This window comes from Lissotriton vulgaris, chromosome 6 (assembly GCF_964263255.1).
Source record: "Lissotriton vulgaris chromosome 6, aLisVul1.2, whole genome shotgun sequence".
NCBI lineage: Eukaryota > Metazoa > Chordata > Amphibia > Caudata > Salamandridae > Lissotriton > Lissotriton vulgaris.
Genome location: NC_141694.1, coordinates 1531509662 through 1531528625, shown reverse-complemented (window position 1 = coordinate 1531528625; position 18964 = coordinate 1531509662). Strand labels below are relative to the sequence as shown.

Sequence of the window (18964 nt, the reverse complement as noted above, 5' to 3'; positions counted from 1 at the left end):
AAGAACCTTTGCGAAAGTCAGTGAAAGCGATTCCCATAATAGACTTCATCTGGAATGAGGAAATTAAAGTAATGAAAAACCCAGCGATTGTGTCAGGAGTCATCCCTCATCTGGACACAAAATATAGGCATTAGACAATACTCCAGCTTGTCTTATTGGACATCCTAAAGCTGAGTCTGTTGTAATGCAAGCAACTCAATGCTGTTCAAGAAATCCATCTGCACGATGAACTACTCCTCAGATCAGGAAAGGAGACATCTCAATGATATAGGTAAGAGGTTTTCAATCATAGCGTCAACCACAGTAAGAACAGCTAATGCCCTGGCCATTCTTGGAGGTTATGATCAACAGATGTGGTTGGACATCAAAGCGTTTATTTGGTTCTTGCCAGAAGATAAACAGTTAGAAGCATCGAAAATTCTCCTGGAAGGAGAAAAGGCATCATCGAAAATGACTGGCTGTGCCTTGGACACTGCATCTAAAGGCTTTAGACAACTAGCAGAAGTAGATTCTCGAAAGACAAGTATGGCTGAAATCGGAATCTGTTATACTCGAGGTCAAAGCAAAAGATTCAATATGCCTTATGACCAAGAAGCACTTTTTGGAAAACACGTTGATGACACACTCCAGAGAATTTAAAGCGGATACCGACGCTGCTATGTTGCTTGGTATTCTACAACAAGGACATCAGCCAGATATCAACCATATCAGTATGGTTGAAAGCTGCATTTCACTAAACTACATATTGAGATCTTGTGTGCTCTTTGCCTGCTTGGTTCCATTATGACTTCTTAACACTTTGGATGAGCAGGCGGGCCAAATGAGTGGAGCTGCACAGGAGTAGGAGCATCCAAGTGGGATGGGGACAGGCAGGTGTCATATAGATAGGCTTTGCCTTCACACTGTGTTAAGTTGGCATGAGCTTATTAGAAGTTTAAACGCCATTTTACTTTTCTGCTGCTTCAGCACACAGCACATATTGTTATTAGAACGTTGAGCCTAGTAGAATATTTTGTTTCAAACGAGAATAATATGTTTTCCTATTGTATCTTCTTTGCTTGGTAAGCTATGTCTGAACAGTGAGTTCCGAGGTCTTCAAGGTTATTTCAACACAGTGGTTGTTGTGAGATCTGATCAGCGCACGTCCTAGACATAACACATATGCAGCTGCGGCCAACTCCGGCTTTTGGAGTATTTTAATACTGCACTGCGCAGAGCATGCACACACACTTGATGAATATTCGCATGCACAGATCAGTGGTATGGGGCCGCCCTTCTAAAACCCAAAGAGACCTTCTTTAGATATAATATAATATAGTAGCAAGGGAGGGTAAGACTTAGGTGCCATTTAGCCTTCTTCCCTTTAGCATTTTAACATGCTTTCTCCCTTTGTATTTTATGGACTAGCAACTATGCTGATAACCTTGTTGCTTATAATATGTTTGCTTGTATTAGCTAAGATACTACGCCTGAGTACACGGCATTAGAAATAAACATTTCAAACTTGCATGTGTCTTCATTTACTCCTCATTTTGGATTGGTATGTTAATATAACAAAAGAGTGTTCATGTGTTCCACGTTACCTGAGGTGTTCTAAGTCCATTTTCTGGGCTGTCTAATCATTGGGGGTATGGAAGAACCAATGAGACACTGATTGCTAGTCTGGTAGGGGATTTTGGATACTGAGGTGAGTTTTGGTACACCCTAATTCACTGAGGTTCTAGGTCTCTATGCACAGTTCTGTGTAGGAGCAGAATCCCTGCGGCAGCTGAGCATCAGATGGGGGAGAGGAAAGTCACCACTGTATATTTCTATTAGGAAATAAGATGAAGCACTACTTTTATCACGTTTACGTCTGGGAATGTCATGGGCTGATACCAAGGTTGATGTGCAGCCCTGTCAGCTAAGCTTAAAGCTAGATGACTCACTATAGCCAGGAGCTGTCCAAAGGCTCCTTTCTGTAAATGTTACTGTACATATGTATATGTTGTGTATTGTGCATTTTGTAGTGATGACAATACCTCTTGCCAGACAGCTAAAGCTGTCTGTGGTCAAGACCTAAAAAAGAGTTAAGTGTACCACGCATTAGTTGTTCTTAATCACCTACCTCTTGCACCACAACCGGAGTGTCAGATTTGGATTGTGATTTTCCTTTACCCGCTTTTGTAGCCTTTTCTGTACCTCTCCCTTTCCTCTTATCTTTTGTTTTTGGCAAACTTTCCAATTTTAGTTGGAGAAGATCAATTAACCTGTAGTCAGCATAGGCATTTGCGATATCCAATGCATTCTGTCCTGTTAAACGATAAAAGACATATTTAATTTATTGAAATATAGTTGATAGACCTGTGGCATATCAGGCAGAGAGTGCACATTGAAATAAATTCAGTTTTGAGATTTTAAACAATTGGCAAATGCAATAGATGGCTTTGTCATAGCGTTAAAAACTCTGGCGTGGTGGGTATGTGTGTTGTGTGAGTGTCCGGGACCAAGGGATTTCTGTCAAGCACAGTAGTGTAACAGTGTGTCATGGCCTTAATGCAAGAAAGGACATTGGGGACCCTATCCCCTGGTTTTCTAGGTAAAAAGAAAAACCAGCCACTATCAGGGATATAGAGGGCCCCTCACACTGATAAGCCCCAGTGCCCCTGCACCTGCTACACTATTAAGAGCTACACCCTTGATCAAGCATTGTATACAGCAGTTTACATTGAAAGAAAAAAAGAGGGAAGGGAAAAGAAAGGAGAAAAAGAGAGAGAACACATAGAGAAAAAGCAAGAGAAATGCTTGTTTATTAATTTTTATTGGTGACTAATATGCATAAAATAAGGCAGATATGTTCCAAAAAGCTGTTCAATAAAGACACTATATCACTTGAAGATCTTCAAACGCCTAGTCTGAGTCCACACATCAACACTTGCCGTCCGTTGTCCCCTTCCTCCTTGGATCCTTGCAGTGAAATGTCAGTGAGAAGTTAGGTCCTGTTTCGAGGTTAAGTACATTGCTTGACCTTTAGTTGCTCTAGTGTTGTGGCTTCTCCGCTATTTGGATGTCTGAGGTTTGTGGTACCTTGCATGGTTCAGCGGTTCTCAGACATCATAAAACGCCTCAAGAAGCTCGCAGCTGCAAGCTGTGAATCTCACTCACCCGGGCCTGCCTCCTCTCATGCTCCTGGTCTCCAGGCTGCTTCTCCTTGCCCCTCCAGCTCCAAAATGTCGTACGGGGTTGAAACTGCCTTTTAAAGATACTCAGCAGCTAGTTAATGTCAGGAATCTGTTATCTTTTCTTTTCCTTTTCCATCATGGCGGTCTTTTCCTTTGACTATACTTGATTTTGTGGTGCTTGATGTTATCTCCTTTTTCTGTTCTTTTGCTATATAAGGGATTCAGTTAGGGTGGATGGTGCATTGCAACAACGTCTTGTTCCTTCAGCTGTTTTCTTGCTCTCTTCACTTGCTGATCTGGACTTTTGATGCAGAAGAATTCCATAGTTGGGCTCCTGATTCCTGTTTTTCTTCATTCCTTGAAGTCTTCAGCCAGAAAGTTGTTTATTTTTATGTCTTTAGTTTTTTCCTCCTGAAAGAGAGGCCACTTTTTGATGACTCTTGCCAACCACATATTCTAGCGTGCGGTGACATCATTGCTTCAGGAAACAGTCACCCTTACCTCGGATAGCGGATGTACCGGGTCTGGATTGCAGGTAAGCATCTTGACCAGAATATCTAGTCAGAGTTAAATCATAAAACGCACAGGTATGGTAATGTGGTAATGTTTAACTTCTGAAACAAAATAGCAGTAATAATTAAATTCCCAAAAGGCTTGCCTTTCAAACACTTGTTAGTTCAGTCACTGGTGTGAGAAAGGGTGGTGGTTCTGCGAGTTCCTCTAAATGTTCACACAAACATATACATTTTTTAGCATCGACATAGGGAAAGTTGATGAGGCGGTATTGATCTAAATAATATTTCAGGCGGCCTAGGCATGTTCTACACCTTAGGCATGACAAGGCTTTGCAATGTGTAAATAAATGGCCACTTGTTTCCTTAATGAAAATAACATAATCTAAGCTCAACACATTTTACACAACAATGAAAGAAATAGGCCACGTTACAACGCATGCCATTACAACGCGGTCATTACAACAACTGCGTTGTTACTCCTCATACCATTACAACACAAGTCATTACGACTTGCTGTAGGGGGGATGCCGGAATTTGGAATAGAATAGTTTACTATTCCAACTCTAGTCTGTGCAACAGTAGGGAAGGTGTTGGATTTAAAATCCAACACCTTCTGGCCCCTACAGTATGTCGTTGTAATGACTTACATTGTAATGGTATGTTATGTAACAATGTGGTCGCTGCAATGACCGTGTTGTAATGGAATGCAATGTATAAATATCATTGTAAACAATTTTTACCCAATGAAAGCAGCAATGTGAAATATATATGTTTTTTTAAGTAAGAAGGGTAGCAAATATGTGCACATTTCCTCTCAGAAATTACTTTAATATTTTAACCTAGAACATGACATTGAGATTATGCCATTCGGTCGGGGTAAATGAAGAAGTAACATTGGTACATATTTATTTTTTCCCCTGAAATTGTGCATGAAACAAAGTCCTTTCCAGTAAAGGGGGTGGAGAGGAGAGTACTATGGTGAATGATTTAAAAACAGCTGAGGGACAAATACAGAAGAGGAACAACATTTCTAAATAAAGCTGGATACCATGTCTAGAAAGTAAAATGTGACAAAAGCTGTTAGAAGTTCATCTTTTTGAAAAATAAATGAAAAACTTAGACTTCTCCTTCGCCCACTTACCTAATATAGAGTCAGAATATGAACCACTCTAGTAATTCAAAGATATCTTGTCTTATTTCAGGGCAATTTCTTCTCAGTGGAACTGACAAATGATATTGCCAAGACCAAACATGTTCTCATTTTCTTTAGCCTATTTCCTTCTCTCTTCTTGGTTGCCCCTATGACACCTTACTGGTCTAACCTGACTAATTCCTCTCTAACACAAGAAGTAGTTCCGGTTGTCTAAAACGGGTCTCTGCATTACTGAAATAGCCAGGCTCAGATCTGGAAGGGCTGGATAACATCCGCCTGGTGTCAAACTTACCCTTCCTTGCTAAGGTCTTGCAAAGTTGTATAGTGAAAGCAGCTGAAAAGCTTACAGACTAAATTAAGGTGGTTTATAAATTTCACATGAACCTCGAGATAACACACACTTTGCTCATTATGTATTTTTTATATTACATGATTTATTCATTGACTTTAGTACTCTTTAGAAAGATTTAGAACATTTGAGAGTCATCAGATTGGTATTCACTGTTTGCCTGAGACTGCAGATATAGCGGAAAATGTTTTAGGAAATGTGTATTTTTCTTGAGGATAATACGCTAATGTTTAAAATGTGTTTTATGCAACAATGTACATTAATATAATTCAAAAATGCAAGGCTGTTGGAAAGTAGGTTATTGGTAGGGGCAAATGTAGGTCTGCCACTGGCAATAAGGCCACTAACACATGATAGGACTCAGCATAGGTCTTAGAAAATTATTCCTTTGCTCAACCCTTGGTAACGTGGCTGCGAGCAGACAGGCTTAACTTCAAAGACAGGTATGCAAAGCATTTAAAAAAAAACAGTGTGCATCATTTTTCCAAATCCATAATGGCTGATTTTCCAGCAAGGAGGTAAGAGCTGGCTAAACACACCCCCTGGGATGGCTTATTTCCATGGACTCTCCCCCTACCATCTGCACATACCTTCCTTAAGCCTAGCCCTGACTCTGGGTCAAGATTGTCAGTGTGGAGCTGAAACCCAGGCCTCCCCTCTGCCTTTGAAGAGCATAGTTTACGATGCCACCTCCTGGCCTGGCATTCCTATAGACCAGCATACTGCCCTCCCAGCAACCCGGCTAATCCACTTAACTCTGGCCAATCAGGGCAGACCACTGAAAGGCTGAATTTGGACTTACAAACCAGAAAGTCTCATAACTTATTGTATGTACACTTTAGGAGAAATTCAATAATATAATATTGTTGGATTTACTACTACCATTCTGGGAAGTCTTTGAATGGTCCGGCTAGTCCTCTCCTATCAATATTTATTAACCAACAACTTCCTACCATGTTAACCTATTAACCTATGGGCCATGGGGTTTGCAATGGGGAAAATGACTGGGGCCACTTTTCCAGCACCAGGGCTTATAAAACCATATTTTATAAGTATTTCCCTGATTTCTACAGGACCCACCCCCACCCCCTGTGCAACTAGGGGAGACTTCAGGGGTTCTGAATCTGCAGAAATATTGCAGATCATCCATACCCAATTCTTCTAGCATCAAAGTCGAATTTTAGCAGCTCTTTATTACAATGTGGGGAGTGAAATGTAAAATTTCACTTTACCCAGGCATATAAAAACTCATTTTATAAGGGTGCTCCTTATAGATAACTGACCCCTCACCCCTGGGATACCTAGGGGTGACCCTGGGGGTCCCTAATATGCAAAGACATGGTAGGTTTTCCATTTTTAAGGGCCCCTACCCCCAAAGTCGACTTTGGGCACAATTTAAGGTTTAAAAGCTGTCTTGACCACCAGTGCTGCTTTTAAACTGACCTCAGGCTTCAGCACTTCACACATGCTAGTGCAAAAAATCTGCTGGCCTCTAAACTGCCATGCCCCAGTATACTGGAGACTTCTAGGTAGTTTCAATCCCCTGCCCTCTTACATACTAGGGGCTTATGGGGTAGGTCATGCCAATTATAGCGCCATGAAACCCCTGGGTGACCGTGCGCTTAACAAATTCCGCATAAGATAAGATAAGATAATTATAGGGTACCCCACCATACCATAGTGTACCCTAGTGTATGCTGGGTGTCTTAACTGCATTCCAATGTGTTCCCTTAGCTTGGCACTGGCCCTCGGCCTGATTAAACAGAGCCCAGGGTCAGTCAGAGTCAGTTGACACCAGTTCCAGTCAGCAAAAAGTTGGGGGCTGCCCAGGGCACAGGATGACTTTGCAACAAAGGCACACTGTAGGGATCTAAAACAAGCATTTGCAATGCAATCGGACTCGCCTTTGGGACCTTATATGTATTTAGCTATGCAGCACATTAGCCTGAGTGCTGAAATATCTACTGTTCTTTAACAGGAAGGAAAGTAAGCACCAAACTGCTTGACATGCCAGGTATGGGAACAGATGGAGAGAAATATTGCCTTCAGTGGGAAATGGTAAAGTATAAAGCTCTGTTTTTAATATAAAATCAGGGCCTTTGGTGGTCATATCACTGAAAATACAATATTTGAAAAAAAATATTATTGGCTACGGGTGCTCGTGGAAGATAATTTCTATGGACTGGAATCTAGAGAATGCTAAAGTGATTTTGGTATTTTACTGACCTCTGCTGGTCGTTTTGTTTCAAGAAAGTTAAATAGAGGCAGTTTCCAGAAGAAATTAAAAAAGAAAGTCACTCAGCAGAAGCCAATTCTGATATGTTACTGACCTCTATTGTCGTTTTCTATCAAGACAGTTAGTCCCTTTGATGCGGCCGTCAGCCAACGGCCGTCGCGAGCACTACCTTCGTAGTGCTGCGCATGTCCATAGACCGACGTGGCCCCGCCCACTCAATAAAACAGCTGCGTAATTGCCGACGCGGTCAAGCAGTTAAATAGAGGCAGTTGAAAAGGCAGAAAGCAATTCTCGTATTTTACTAACCTCTACTAGTCGTTTTCTATCAAGACCGTTAAATAGAGGCAGTTGAACAGAAAAAAGTCCCTAAGCAGCAGCAGACAAGTCCTAGGGCTGATCTCCAGAGCCCACAAAGTATATACACATATAAGTATACATATAAGTTTATACTAAAGTATATACAAGAGGTATTGAATGCTCGACCTAAAAAATGTATTCTAACATGTGCTATTTCTTTTGAAGTATATTGACACTACTGTGTCGGTTTATCAAGACATTTTAAAGAAATAAAATAGAGTGTGACCCTGTAAAAAAAATTTCTGACAGGGTTCTGTGTTTACAATGTGTGTTCATACATTGGTGAGAATTCATTGTTAGATGCTTGGGTCAAATATGGGCCAGCAATGGTAGGCTTGAGAGGTGCGCTGACTAATTGTATAGAAGCAGCACTGCCACTTTAAAGTATTTCTTTCTTAGTAAAAATGGAGAAAACAAATACTGTTTTTAATGTGTTTATTAGTTTAAGGAACCTAAACATCGTGCCAATGAATTTGGCACTGTGAATTACAGGAAATATTTCATAAATAATTCACAATTAGAACCTCTTTTCAATGAAACCACTGCAAAACATTCAATAATAAGGCGTTCCCATTATCTATGTATGTATGTTGGTGTGTGCAATGTCGGCCGATCCAGCTGACGAAAATATACCACACAAAGTCCAGAATGATACTCACACTCAATAAATGCCGGTTGCAGAATTTATTGCATACAAGTAATGGGTTTCGATAGACTCCCTGTCTTGATCACACGGTGTGATCAAGACAGGGAGTCTGTCAAAACGCATAACCTGTATGCAATACATTCTGCAACCGGCATTCCCTGAGCGTGGGTATCATTCTGGACTTTGTGTGATATATATATATATATATATATATATATATATATATATATATATATATATATATATATATATATAGGACCAAGACATAATAGTCCGCCAAGCGGACAAAGGCGGGAACATTGTTCTATGGCCAAGGGAGATGTATGTGGCAGAGGCAAAGTCAGCTTTGTGACTCTTCTTGTTACAAAAAAAGCAACTTAATAACAATTAAAGCTGCTTGGCAAGATCAAAATTTGAAATTAATGGCATGGCGAAGTGCAAAACTACTATCCAATGATGAATATAATTTTTTGAAGAAAGAACATCCGGTTATACCAACTTTTTATTTGATACCGAAAGTCCACAAGAATATACATGTGCCACCTGGAAGACCGATTATTTCGGCGATCAATAGCGCAACAGAAAATATCTCTCGCTATATCGACTTTTTCCTCCAAGAATGGGTAAAAGGGTTACCATCTTATGTACAGGACACTGCAGACTTTATCAGAAAAATTGATGGTATGGTTTGGAAAACTGACTATTTGCTTATGACACTAGATGTCACATCTTTATATACATCTATCAAACATTCTGATGGGGTACGGGCAGTCGAATTCTATTTGAACAAAAGACCAATGAACTTTTCGGCTCATAACAAAATGTTGCTAACTATGATTCAGTTGTGTTTAGAGAACAATTATTTCCTGTTTAATAATCAAATCTATCAACAGGTCAGGGGTGTTGCAATGGGGCCCTGCTTCTCCCCCAGTCTAGCATGTCTTCACATGGGGCTGTGGGAGGAGCGGGTCCTAGGCAACATCCTTAAAGACATTGCCCAAAATCATATGTTACTTTATTTAAGGTACATTGATGACCTGTTCATGGTCTGGAAAGGTACACATGAGCAGGCGCAGGATTTTGTTAAGGAACTAAACAACAATGATTTAAATTTGAGTTTCACTGCCAACATAGATGCGACATCAGTAGTGTTCTTGGACATGGAAGTATATATAAGAGACACAGGGATAGCCACCAGGTTACACAGGAAGCCTACCGCAGGCAATACTATATTGCATGCGTCCAGTGGGCACCCTTATCGTTTGATTAGCAGCATTCCCTTTGGGGAGATGCTGCGCATCAAGCGTATAAGTAGTAATGATGAGGAGTGCACTAAGTCACAGAATGAGAGTAAGGCACGGTTTCTGTTGAGAGGCTACTCCCAAAATACTATCCAGAGAGCAATTAAGAGAGCAGCTTCGATAACCAGACAAGAAGCATTAGCAGTAAAAGGAAAGTTGACTGTACAAACAACTGAGGATAAGCAGATTAAACCGAGGGTAATCATAACTTACAGTAGACAGCATAAGGAGTTACGACGCATATTTTATAAGAACTGGAACCTAATCACAGGGGAATCCTGTGATAGGGAAATTTGTAATGAGTAGACCTGACATTACATTTAGGAAGTCTATCTCAATGGGAGACAAATTAATGAGCAACTTCCTTGAAAAACGAGTCTCTGACACCTGGGGTGCTATTGGAGGAGGATTCAAGAAGTGTAGTGTCTGCAAGGCATGCAAAAATGGATGCAATAAGACAGAGTATACGGTGCCATTTAAAACCAAGCCCGTGAAAATCAAGAAACGTATGTCTTGCAAAACTGACTTTGCAGTATACATTCTTCAATGCCCGTGTGATCTGCGCTATGTGGGGAGCGCACGATTGCCAGTACACAAGCTTGTACTGCAACACATTAGGGCCATTGTGGGCAAAGATCAGGCGTGCCCTGTGGCTCGCCATTTTGAAAGCACACACAACAGTGACCCTTCTTCTCTGCTGTACTATGCTATTGATTGTGTAATGCCACTTAAAAGGGGAGGAGATTGAGATGCCCAACTCCGCCTATTGGAGACAAGGTATATAATAGAGCTCGATAGTAAGGCCCCACGGGGCCTGAACGCGAGCGAGGATTTGTATACCTGTCTTTAAATTTGGTTACATGGTGCACTCAGTGGTCATTACACCCCATATAACTGTTGTTTTCCTTTTCTTGTGTTGGTTTTTCCATTGTTCTGGATTTGGTTCTCTATAGGTGAAGGGAGTCAAGAGTATATAATAGATGTAATGATAACAAGGAACCAAATGCTTTTCGACCCTATAATCCCATGAAATTGTTTTTAAAATCAGGTACAAGAAATTTTGCACATTTTTTGCTTAGACTATTTTGCACATTTATTTGCACTAGGTTATTAGGGGAACTCTTGGAAGAGGTATATAATGTACGAAACTGGAGAGGATATTTACTATGACGAATTTAGGCCCCTTGATATGTATTAGATAAGTGATACACACCACAACCATTTCCATATCTTTCAATGTGGTGGATGGGAAATGTAGATGGATCTGCAACTACAGTTGAGTAGTAACAGGACAAGCACAGTTAAAAAACTAGTCTCCATGGGTGAAAATAAGTCTGTTAGATTGTTGTAGATCTTGAATATTTAACAGTAGGTCTTTTTATTGTAAATAGTGTACATAGGACAACGAATATGGATTGTTCATTGTGTATTTATTTATTTATATATACAGATGAAAGATGTACATACCTATATATATTTTTCTACTTACCATTATTTGGTCTACATTGTATATTGTATAGTTTTTGTAAATTGCGGGATGTTGCACATATAATCTACAGATATTAGACTATGTTGCTAACTGGTTTCTGACTAGGGCACTGGCCCTGAATTTTTTGCCATGAATCATGGTGGTGTTGTAAATACGGACGCAAATTGTGAAATATATATAAATTTGTGATGTGTAACATGGGGTTAATGGTAAGGGCGGCTCTTACCTGTGTGGCACCGCCCACTGTATATTCCCTACTCCTTAAGTACCCTCTTCCATTATTAGCAATGTATCATGTGATCAAGCCTCCGGCTGGAGGCGAAACGCGTCATGCGGGCTTGCTGGGATGTAATTTCAAACTTTAAACTGGATTAAATCACTGCACTGGAAATTTCCTTGGGTCTGCCTTTTTCGTTTTTCCTGACAGTCTGAATGTGGCTGTTGATACTGTGAGAGTGGTATCGAGCGAAGTGAGAAGGATATATATATATATATATATATATATATATATATATATATATATATATATATATATATATATATATATATATATATATATATATATCACATATATCTGAGTGTTCCTGACACCCTGCCTGTCTTTTGTTTAATAAATCTAGCTGTTGAAAAGTCCGTTAACGTGTCCGTGGTTACTGTGGTTGAGAGCTGCGGCGGTTCGTCGGATATATCCTGAGCAAACACATGAATAATGATTACTTATAATGTCCACAAAATGTTATCGGATTCGAGAGACTTTCGAAATCTCTTATGAAAGAATATCGAGCCGGCCATCATGTACAGTTTTTTAGCATGTATAGATTCTTCATCTTTTTGAATTATCCTGCACCTTGCACTTTAATAATGTACTTTAATAAAGTACTTTACAGTATATAAAAAATGAAAGCAGAAAAGAAAGAAAAAGAAAAAAAGAAATGAAAACAATGACGACCGTTTGTGGCCTAAAAATGTGAATGAGGTTGGCAGTCTAGTGGTTTTAAACAATTTTAAAAACAAATTTGGGTACAAGCACTGAGCATTTTATAAATTGTCTAGACATTTAGGACTCTATGGTCTAGTTGAAGACTAACTGTAGTCAAAACGCGTAGGCCGTCCTTCTTTTGCACTTTGCACATGGTGTTTTAATTGAATAAAGCAAACTTACTTAAATTACTCCTGTGGTGCCGTGACTTCCGTCAAAGAAAAGGGACGAGAGGAATCCAAGGAATTTATGGTGCGGGAACTGGAGCGCACATCACGGGCACTCGCGAGCGAGGTGAAGCAGTCCTGAAGGAATCCAGTTGAAATTGGGAATTGACAGAGAAGAGGACTGACGCCACTATTCAGAAGCAGTGAGAGCTGATCGGCGAATCAACACAGAAGAAAACGGAGCAGCACGCCGAAGTCGGACGGCGAAGACCCAGCAGTGAGTGCGCAGGGCGGGGGGTGGGGGGCGTTCATGCGACTCGAGAGCGCGGCGGAGTCGGCGTGAGAGGAGCAGGGACACGCCGGATCCAGCTGGCACACAAACCGCTGGGAGAGTAGCCGAGCAGCGTGTGAACATAGTAAACTGAACTGTTGAAAGTTGAAAGTGAAACCTGAAACGAGTCACACAGCGCGCTGTGTTCCGCATCCAGCCCCATGCATAATATTGTATCCAAGATATAAGATATGACAGCTTCAAGCATATTTAACAAGAATCAAAAGGATACCAATGAATATATTGTGAATATTCTGACTGGGGGAGTAAGAGGAACAGAAGTATAATGGGAATCTGCCTGACCTGGGAGCAGCAGGCTGATATTCCTAACCAAAATAGAGCTATTACAGTCTCTCGGATTTCTAGTGAATCCTCTGAAGTCTGTTTTGTGCCCCTCTCAGTCTCTGGAGTTCCTGGGGTTTCTAGTGGACTCGGTCTCCTGCCAACTTCTCTTGCCTTCTCAGAAGATCAGATCTATCAAGAGGGAGTCGAGGTTACTTTTGCCCAGGCAGAGTGTATCGTTGAGATCGATAGCTCGGATTGTCGGACTGTTGGCGTCTTCCATTCAAGCGATCTTTCCGGGTCCCTTGCATTATCAGGCGCTTCAGCGTATGAAGATCAGACATCTTCAAAAGGGCCTTCGCTATACCGATCTAGTTCCGCTGTCGGAGGACGCGAAGTCAGAAATGTTATGGTGGCTAGATCATATGGAGTCATGGAACGGCAAAGCCCTGTTCGGTTCATCCCCGGATGTGGTGTTGGAATCGGATGCCAGTCTTTGGGGTTGGGGAGCCCGTTGCGACTCCGTGACGACGGGTGGCCGTTGGTCACTGGTGGAGTTGAATCTCCACATCAATTGCTTGGAGCTCCTTGCGGGCTCATTCGCGATCCGTTGCCTTGCACCCCAGGCAACCGACTGTTGCATACTTATCCGCATGGACAATATATCTGCGGTTCGGTATGTGAACAAACTCAGGGGGACGAGGTCCAAACTATTGGCAGAAATAGCAAAGGATTTTTGGCATTTCTGTCTTAAACGGAAGATCACTCTTATTGCAAAGTATCTCCCGGGTCGCGAGAATCAGGTCGCCGACTGGCACTCTCGGCATCTGATGGACTTCAGCGACTGGAGGCTCCACCCCAGAGTGTTTCGGAACCTCTCTCGGATTTGGGGTCAATGTCGGATAGATCTGTTTGCTTCTCGCCTCAATGCTCAATTGCCCCAATTTTACAGTTGGCGTCCGGATCCGGAAGCTCTGGCCATGGATGCTTTTCTTCATGTGTGGCCTTAACATCTCTGTTATGCGTTTCCCCCGTTCGCAATGATTCCCAGGGTCTTAGCTCGGACAAAGCACTTTCAGTCAGAAATCATTCTGATAGCTCCTCTTTGGAGGTCTCAGGCTTGGTTCCCGGATCTTCTGGAGATGAGTTGTTCAACCCCGCGCCTTCTTCCCCAGAAGGGGAACATGTTGCTGGATCCCCTGCTAAATCCGCACCCCTTGATTCATTCGGGTCAGGTCCGATTGATGGCTTGGCGGATTTCGGGGAACGTTGGAAAATCCCGGGCTTATCTGGAGACGCTGTACGATATATCGGTGAAGCTTGGGCCCCCAACACACACAAACGTTATGCTTCGGCTTGGCGACGATGGTGTAGTTGGTGTTCGGAACGGAAACTGGATCCCACTTCAGCGGATTTTGCTTTAGTGGTTAATTTCCTAGCTTCCTTGGCTTCTTCTGGTTCTGCATATCGGACGGTCAATTCCTTCCGTTCTGCCATCTCTGCGGGTCATGACTCTGTCGATGGAAAACCTGTTGGGCGACATCCCTTGGTTTCTAAACTGCTTCGAGGCATTCGGCTGGTAAATCCGCCTTGCTCAAAATATGTTGCTCTATGGGATGTTTCCATTGTTTTGCATTTTCTGGAGTCTTGGCCTCGCAATTCCTCATTATCCCGTAAGCAACTTGCGGCGAAATTGACGATGTTGTTGTGTTTGGTATCTTGCAAGCGCGTTTCTGATGTGCGGGCCTTAGATTTGGCTGGTTGGACGTTCTCTCCGGATGGAGTCACTTTCTCCATTTCTAGACGCACCAAATGTAATAAGTCCTCTGTGATATATCCTGCTTTTCCTGAACACCCGCAATTGTGCGTTGTCCAATGCATCAAGGATTATGAGGTAAGTACAGCTCCTTTTAGACAAGACTTATCTGGACTATTTTTTGATTGCTTTACAGAAGCCTTTTAAGCCTGTGACACCTGCCACATTGGCGCGCTGGGTGCGTTGGCTCATGTCTGAAGCGGGCATTGACATTTTTGGAGCGCATTCTGCTAGGGGTGCCATGGCATCTAAAGCCTTTTCTGTGGGTGTGAGTTTGCATGATATCATGAAGGCCGCTGATTGGTCATCCGACTCAGTGTTCAAACAGTTTTATTTCAAACCTATTGTTGATATTGCTTCTGTTGTGGTGGCTCAGCTTTGAACAAGCATAATCGGAGCCTCCTGCCCTGCCATAGAATTAAACATTTGCAAACATTCGTGACAAGAATTTTCCATTCTATTAAGGACAAAGAGGCGAGGATTATCCCACCCAAATACTTCATTTATCTGCATTTCTACTGTGCGATTTTATATCTTGTTATTGCAATCTCTCTAAGGTTGTTTATTGCATTTTTACCCTCCCTTGTTGCCTTTAGATTTTTTCCTTGGTATTGGAATGGTATATTACGACTGTGTTTTTCTTTTCAGGCTCTGATCAGAAATGAGTTTTTTCTGCTGTTCGATCCTTCATCGATCATCTATCCTTCGGATCCTTGCAAAGTTGGCTCCTGCTTCTCCAGTCTCCAGGTCTTTGGTTCCTGCTGGCGTTTTTTCTGTGGCTCATGCTTCTTTCCAGCCTTCGGATGTGGGCTCTGCCGTGCTGTTCCTCATGGACCCTTGTGTTTTTCGTTAATACTTTCATTTCTTGTTGACTGTATATGGACAAAGAAAGAGGAAGTACTACCCTCTATGGTTCCTTTTATAGTGATTTAGTCTCTATGGTTGCCCAGGTGCTCATGGGCATTGTAGTTGCTTTTTTCTTTACTGTATTCTTATTGGCTGCTGTTTGTCAGTAAAGAAATAGAGAAAGCATAATTCTCGCCTCCGTGTCATTAATAGAATTGAAAATTCTTGTCACGAATGTTTGCAAATTTTTAATTGTTGTGATGAGAGACAGTTGGCTGAGTATTGCTTAGCAGGATGTGTCTGGAGTTTCCTATGGATGAATAAATCTCTATTTATGGACATTCATTTCCTCCTTGGATTATTTGGGATTCAGAACTTCACATTGGTGACGACCATCTCATTCAACACTTGTTCCAGAGGAAACTTCAATGACTTATGCTTGTTGTTGTGAGTTCCTTGAACTATATCTCACCAACAGCATTGAACTTTCATCGATTAACTAAGTGTATCCGGAACTCAACTATATGTTGTATTTAGCTGTTCTACGCTCTATACTAGGACTGTGCTGCAGAAATTTCAGAATAGCATAAAGTTTTGACTCTGCTTTGTACTTTCAACTTTATTAGATCTTTGAAGACTTGTGCAACTCATGATGAAGTGCTGGGCAGCGTAGTGGCATTTTACCAGGTTTTGCTAATTTTGTTTCACTTTAAATTTGTTAACATCAAGTCCATTACAAGTTTAACATTTGCCTGCTCAAGCTCTTGCTTGAGACTTAGAACACCAGGCATGCTCTACATTTCCTCTCAGTGGAGTTTACTGTTGGATTATCTTCATGTGCGCTATTTCTCGAGACACTGAACTGGAGGACTTTGCATTTCTTCTGCGTGGTTCCAGTCGTCTGCATCGGTGCTCGTATCGGCTTAGTACCAGCTGTATCATCGGAGACGTGCTACGTGTGCATGGCCGTCTCAACATGATTGTTGGCTTGTTGTTCTTGCTGTCTTTTTCTAACTATAATACTGTGGCTAAATCTTAATTACTGTGGAATTCCTTAGACTTTGTGTGAGGAGTTGTTCTTTCTTGTCAGCTACTTGTCAATCCGGCTGGAGTTACAAGGAAACTACACGGAAGTAAAAGTAGAAGCACGGAAATAGAAGCAGTGCCTTGTGTCTGGACAGCAGAGGCTGAATGAGGACTACGTAACTGAAACAATAGTACTACTGCTGTATTTGGTGATATAGTCAGGATTCTACTTTGGATTGTTTATTGACTCAATGTGTTATAGTTTTCAATTATTTTCTTGAATGGGATTTATTTCCCATTTACTTAACGCTAATTTCTTTGCAGGGGGTTTCGGATAAAATTTTGTGTATTGATGAGTTTGTTTATTAAGTACACTATTTACAGGAATATTTATATCATTTATTAATTTCTCCTTGGGAATTATTTTACAGTGATCAAAATGCAACACATTTCACCTCCTCCTTTCTTTCTCTGCTCAACTGTTGATCCTCCCTTATTGGGGTCTAAATGGAAAAAAGGGTTTTATCAATTATCTCAAAGTCAGTGGACCAAATTATCTGCTAAAAAGGAAAACGTCTATGTTGGTGCATTGTTTGGAGGCGGAAGGCCACGAGTATGAGAATTTACCTGAGCTTGTTGTGGAAGGGGAAGGTGATGGTTTGAGTGTTATGTTATGTTAAAAGAAATTTATTGAGCGCATTAACACCGATTGGTTTCATGGCGCTGTAGGAAAGACAGGGAGCAGCATCCGGAAGAATTTAATTGTGTGCTTGAGTTAGTGATATGCTTGTTTATAGAGCCAGGTCATCAGTGCTATTCTAAATTTCATGAGGTCCGGGCAAGTCCGGAACTCGAGGGGAAGGGAATTCCACAGGTGAGGGGCCAGTGTCGCAAATCGACAGCCACCAGTGCGCTTCCGCCTGAAAGAGGGAGTATGTAGAAGGGCAAGGTGGGCTGACCGCAAATTGCGGGAGGGGGTGTGCATCATTATCAACTTATAGATGAATTTGGGGCTTTTGCAGTGTAGGGATTTGAAAATCATGCAGCCTGACTTAAAGGTGCAACGCTGGGCCATGGGGAGCCAGTGAAGTTTCATGAGCAACGGGGAGGCAGATTGCCATCTAGGTTGACTCAAAATCAGTCTGGCTGCATAGTTTTGAACCATCTGGAGTCGCTTTAACAGGTAGAGAGGTATGCCAAGGTAAATAGAATTAGCATAATCCAGGTGGGACAGCACCGTAGCTATCAACCCCTGGGTAATGGCCTCCGATGTAAGGAAGCGCCGAACCTTCCTAATTTTCCTGAGTTGGAAAAAGCACTTGGAGACCACCTGGCCCACTTGTGTTTTCAGTGAGAGATCACTCTTTAAAGTGACTCCAAGTGTCTTTGCCGATGTAGAGGGATTTGGAGCTGGCCCCATGTCTGGGGGCCAGTAGTGCGGGCCCCAGTGTTTGACACAGTCCCCTGTGAGTACCAGCTCAGTCTTACCCGGGTTCAGTTTCAAATGATTTTGGTCCATCCAAGCTTGGATGTATCTCATGGTAGTGTGAAAGCTGGTGATAGAGATTTCGGAGTTATATATCGTGAAGAGCAGTTGCAAATCATCTGCATAATTGAAAACCGTCACTTGTCTATCTCTAAGCGACTGAATTAGGGGAAAGATGTAGAGATTGGAAAAGTGTGGGGACAGGGAGGAGCCCTGAGGGACACCACAGGTGATGGCCTGTTTGGGGGCAACCAGATCTCCAAGGCGAACTGCCTGAGATCTGTTCTCCAGGAAGGATTTTACCCAGCTGACCGCTGTGCTCTGGATACCGGCCTGGGTGACACGGTCGATCAGGATGGTATGATCAACCATGTCAAACGCGGCCGAGAGATCCAGAAGCACCAGGGCCTGAGGGGAGCGGTTGTCCGCGGAGTGTATCCAGAGCCGTAAGTACCACTGCCTCCGTCGAATGCACGGGCCACAACCCTGCCTGATGGGGCTAAAGGTAATTTGATTCCTCCCAAAAATTGGACAAGCATCTGGCTACGTGGGCCTCCATCACCTTTGCTAGAAAAGGGAGCAGAGAGATAGGGCGGTAGTTTGCCTTGCATGTTGGGTCAGCCCCGGGTTTCTTCAGAAGCGGTACTACCGTAGCTTCCTTGAATGCTAGAGGCACTTGTCCCGACCATAGAGAGTCATTCAGAAGGGTGCAGGCAATTTCAGGGAAGGCAGAAAAGCAGTCTTTTAGAATATGGGGGGGCAGCTGTCTGAAGGGGCACCAGATTTAACTCTCAATAGAAACTCTTGGAATTCCTCTGAGGTAA

The 18964-nt window shown here is 42.2% G+C and overlaps 1 protein-coding gene across 1 annotated transcript in view; it reads right to left on the bottom strand.

Annotated features, from left to right (window-relative positions):
• ANKEF1 (ankyrin repeat and EF-hand domain containing 1) overlaps positions 1-18964 on the bottom strand; it is a 248431-nt gene that overhangs the window by 29790 nt on the left and 199677 nt on the right. The window contains exon 9 of the mRNA XM_086927711.1: positions 2108-2292. Within this exon, the coding sequence (XP_086783837.1) occupies positions 2108-2292 (185 nt within the window). The remainder of the gene's footprint in view (positions 1-2107; positions 2293-18964) is intronic.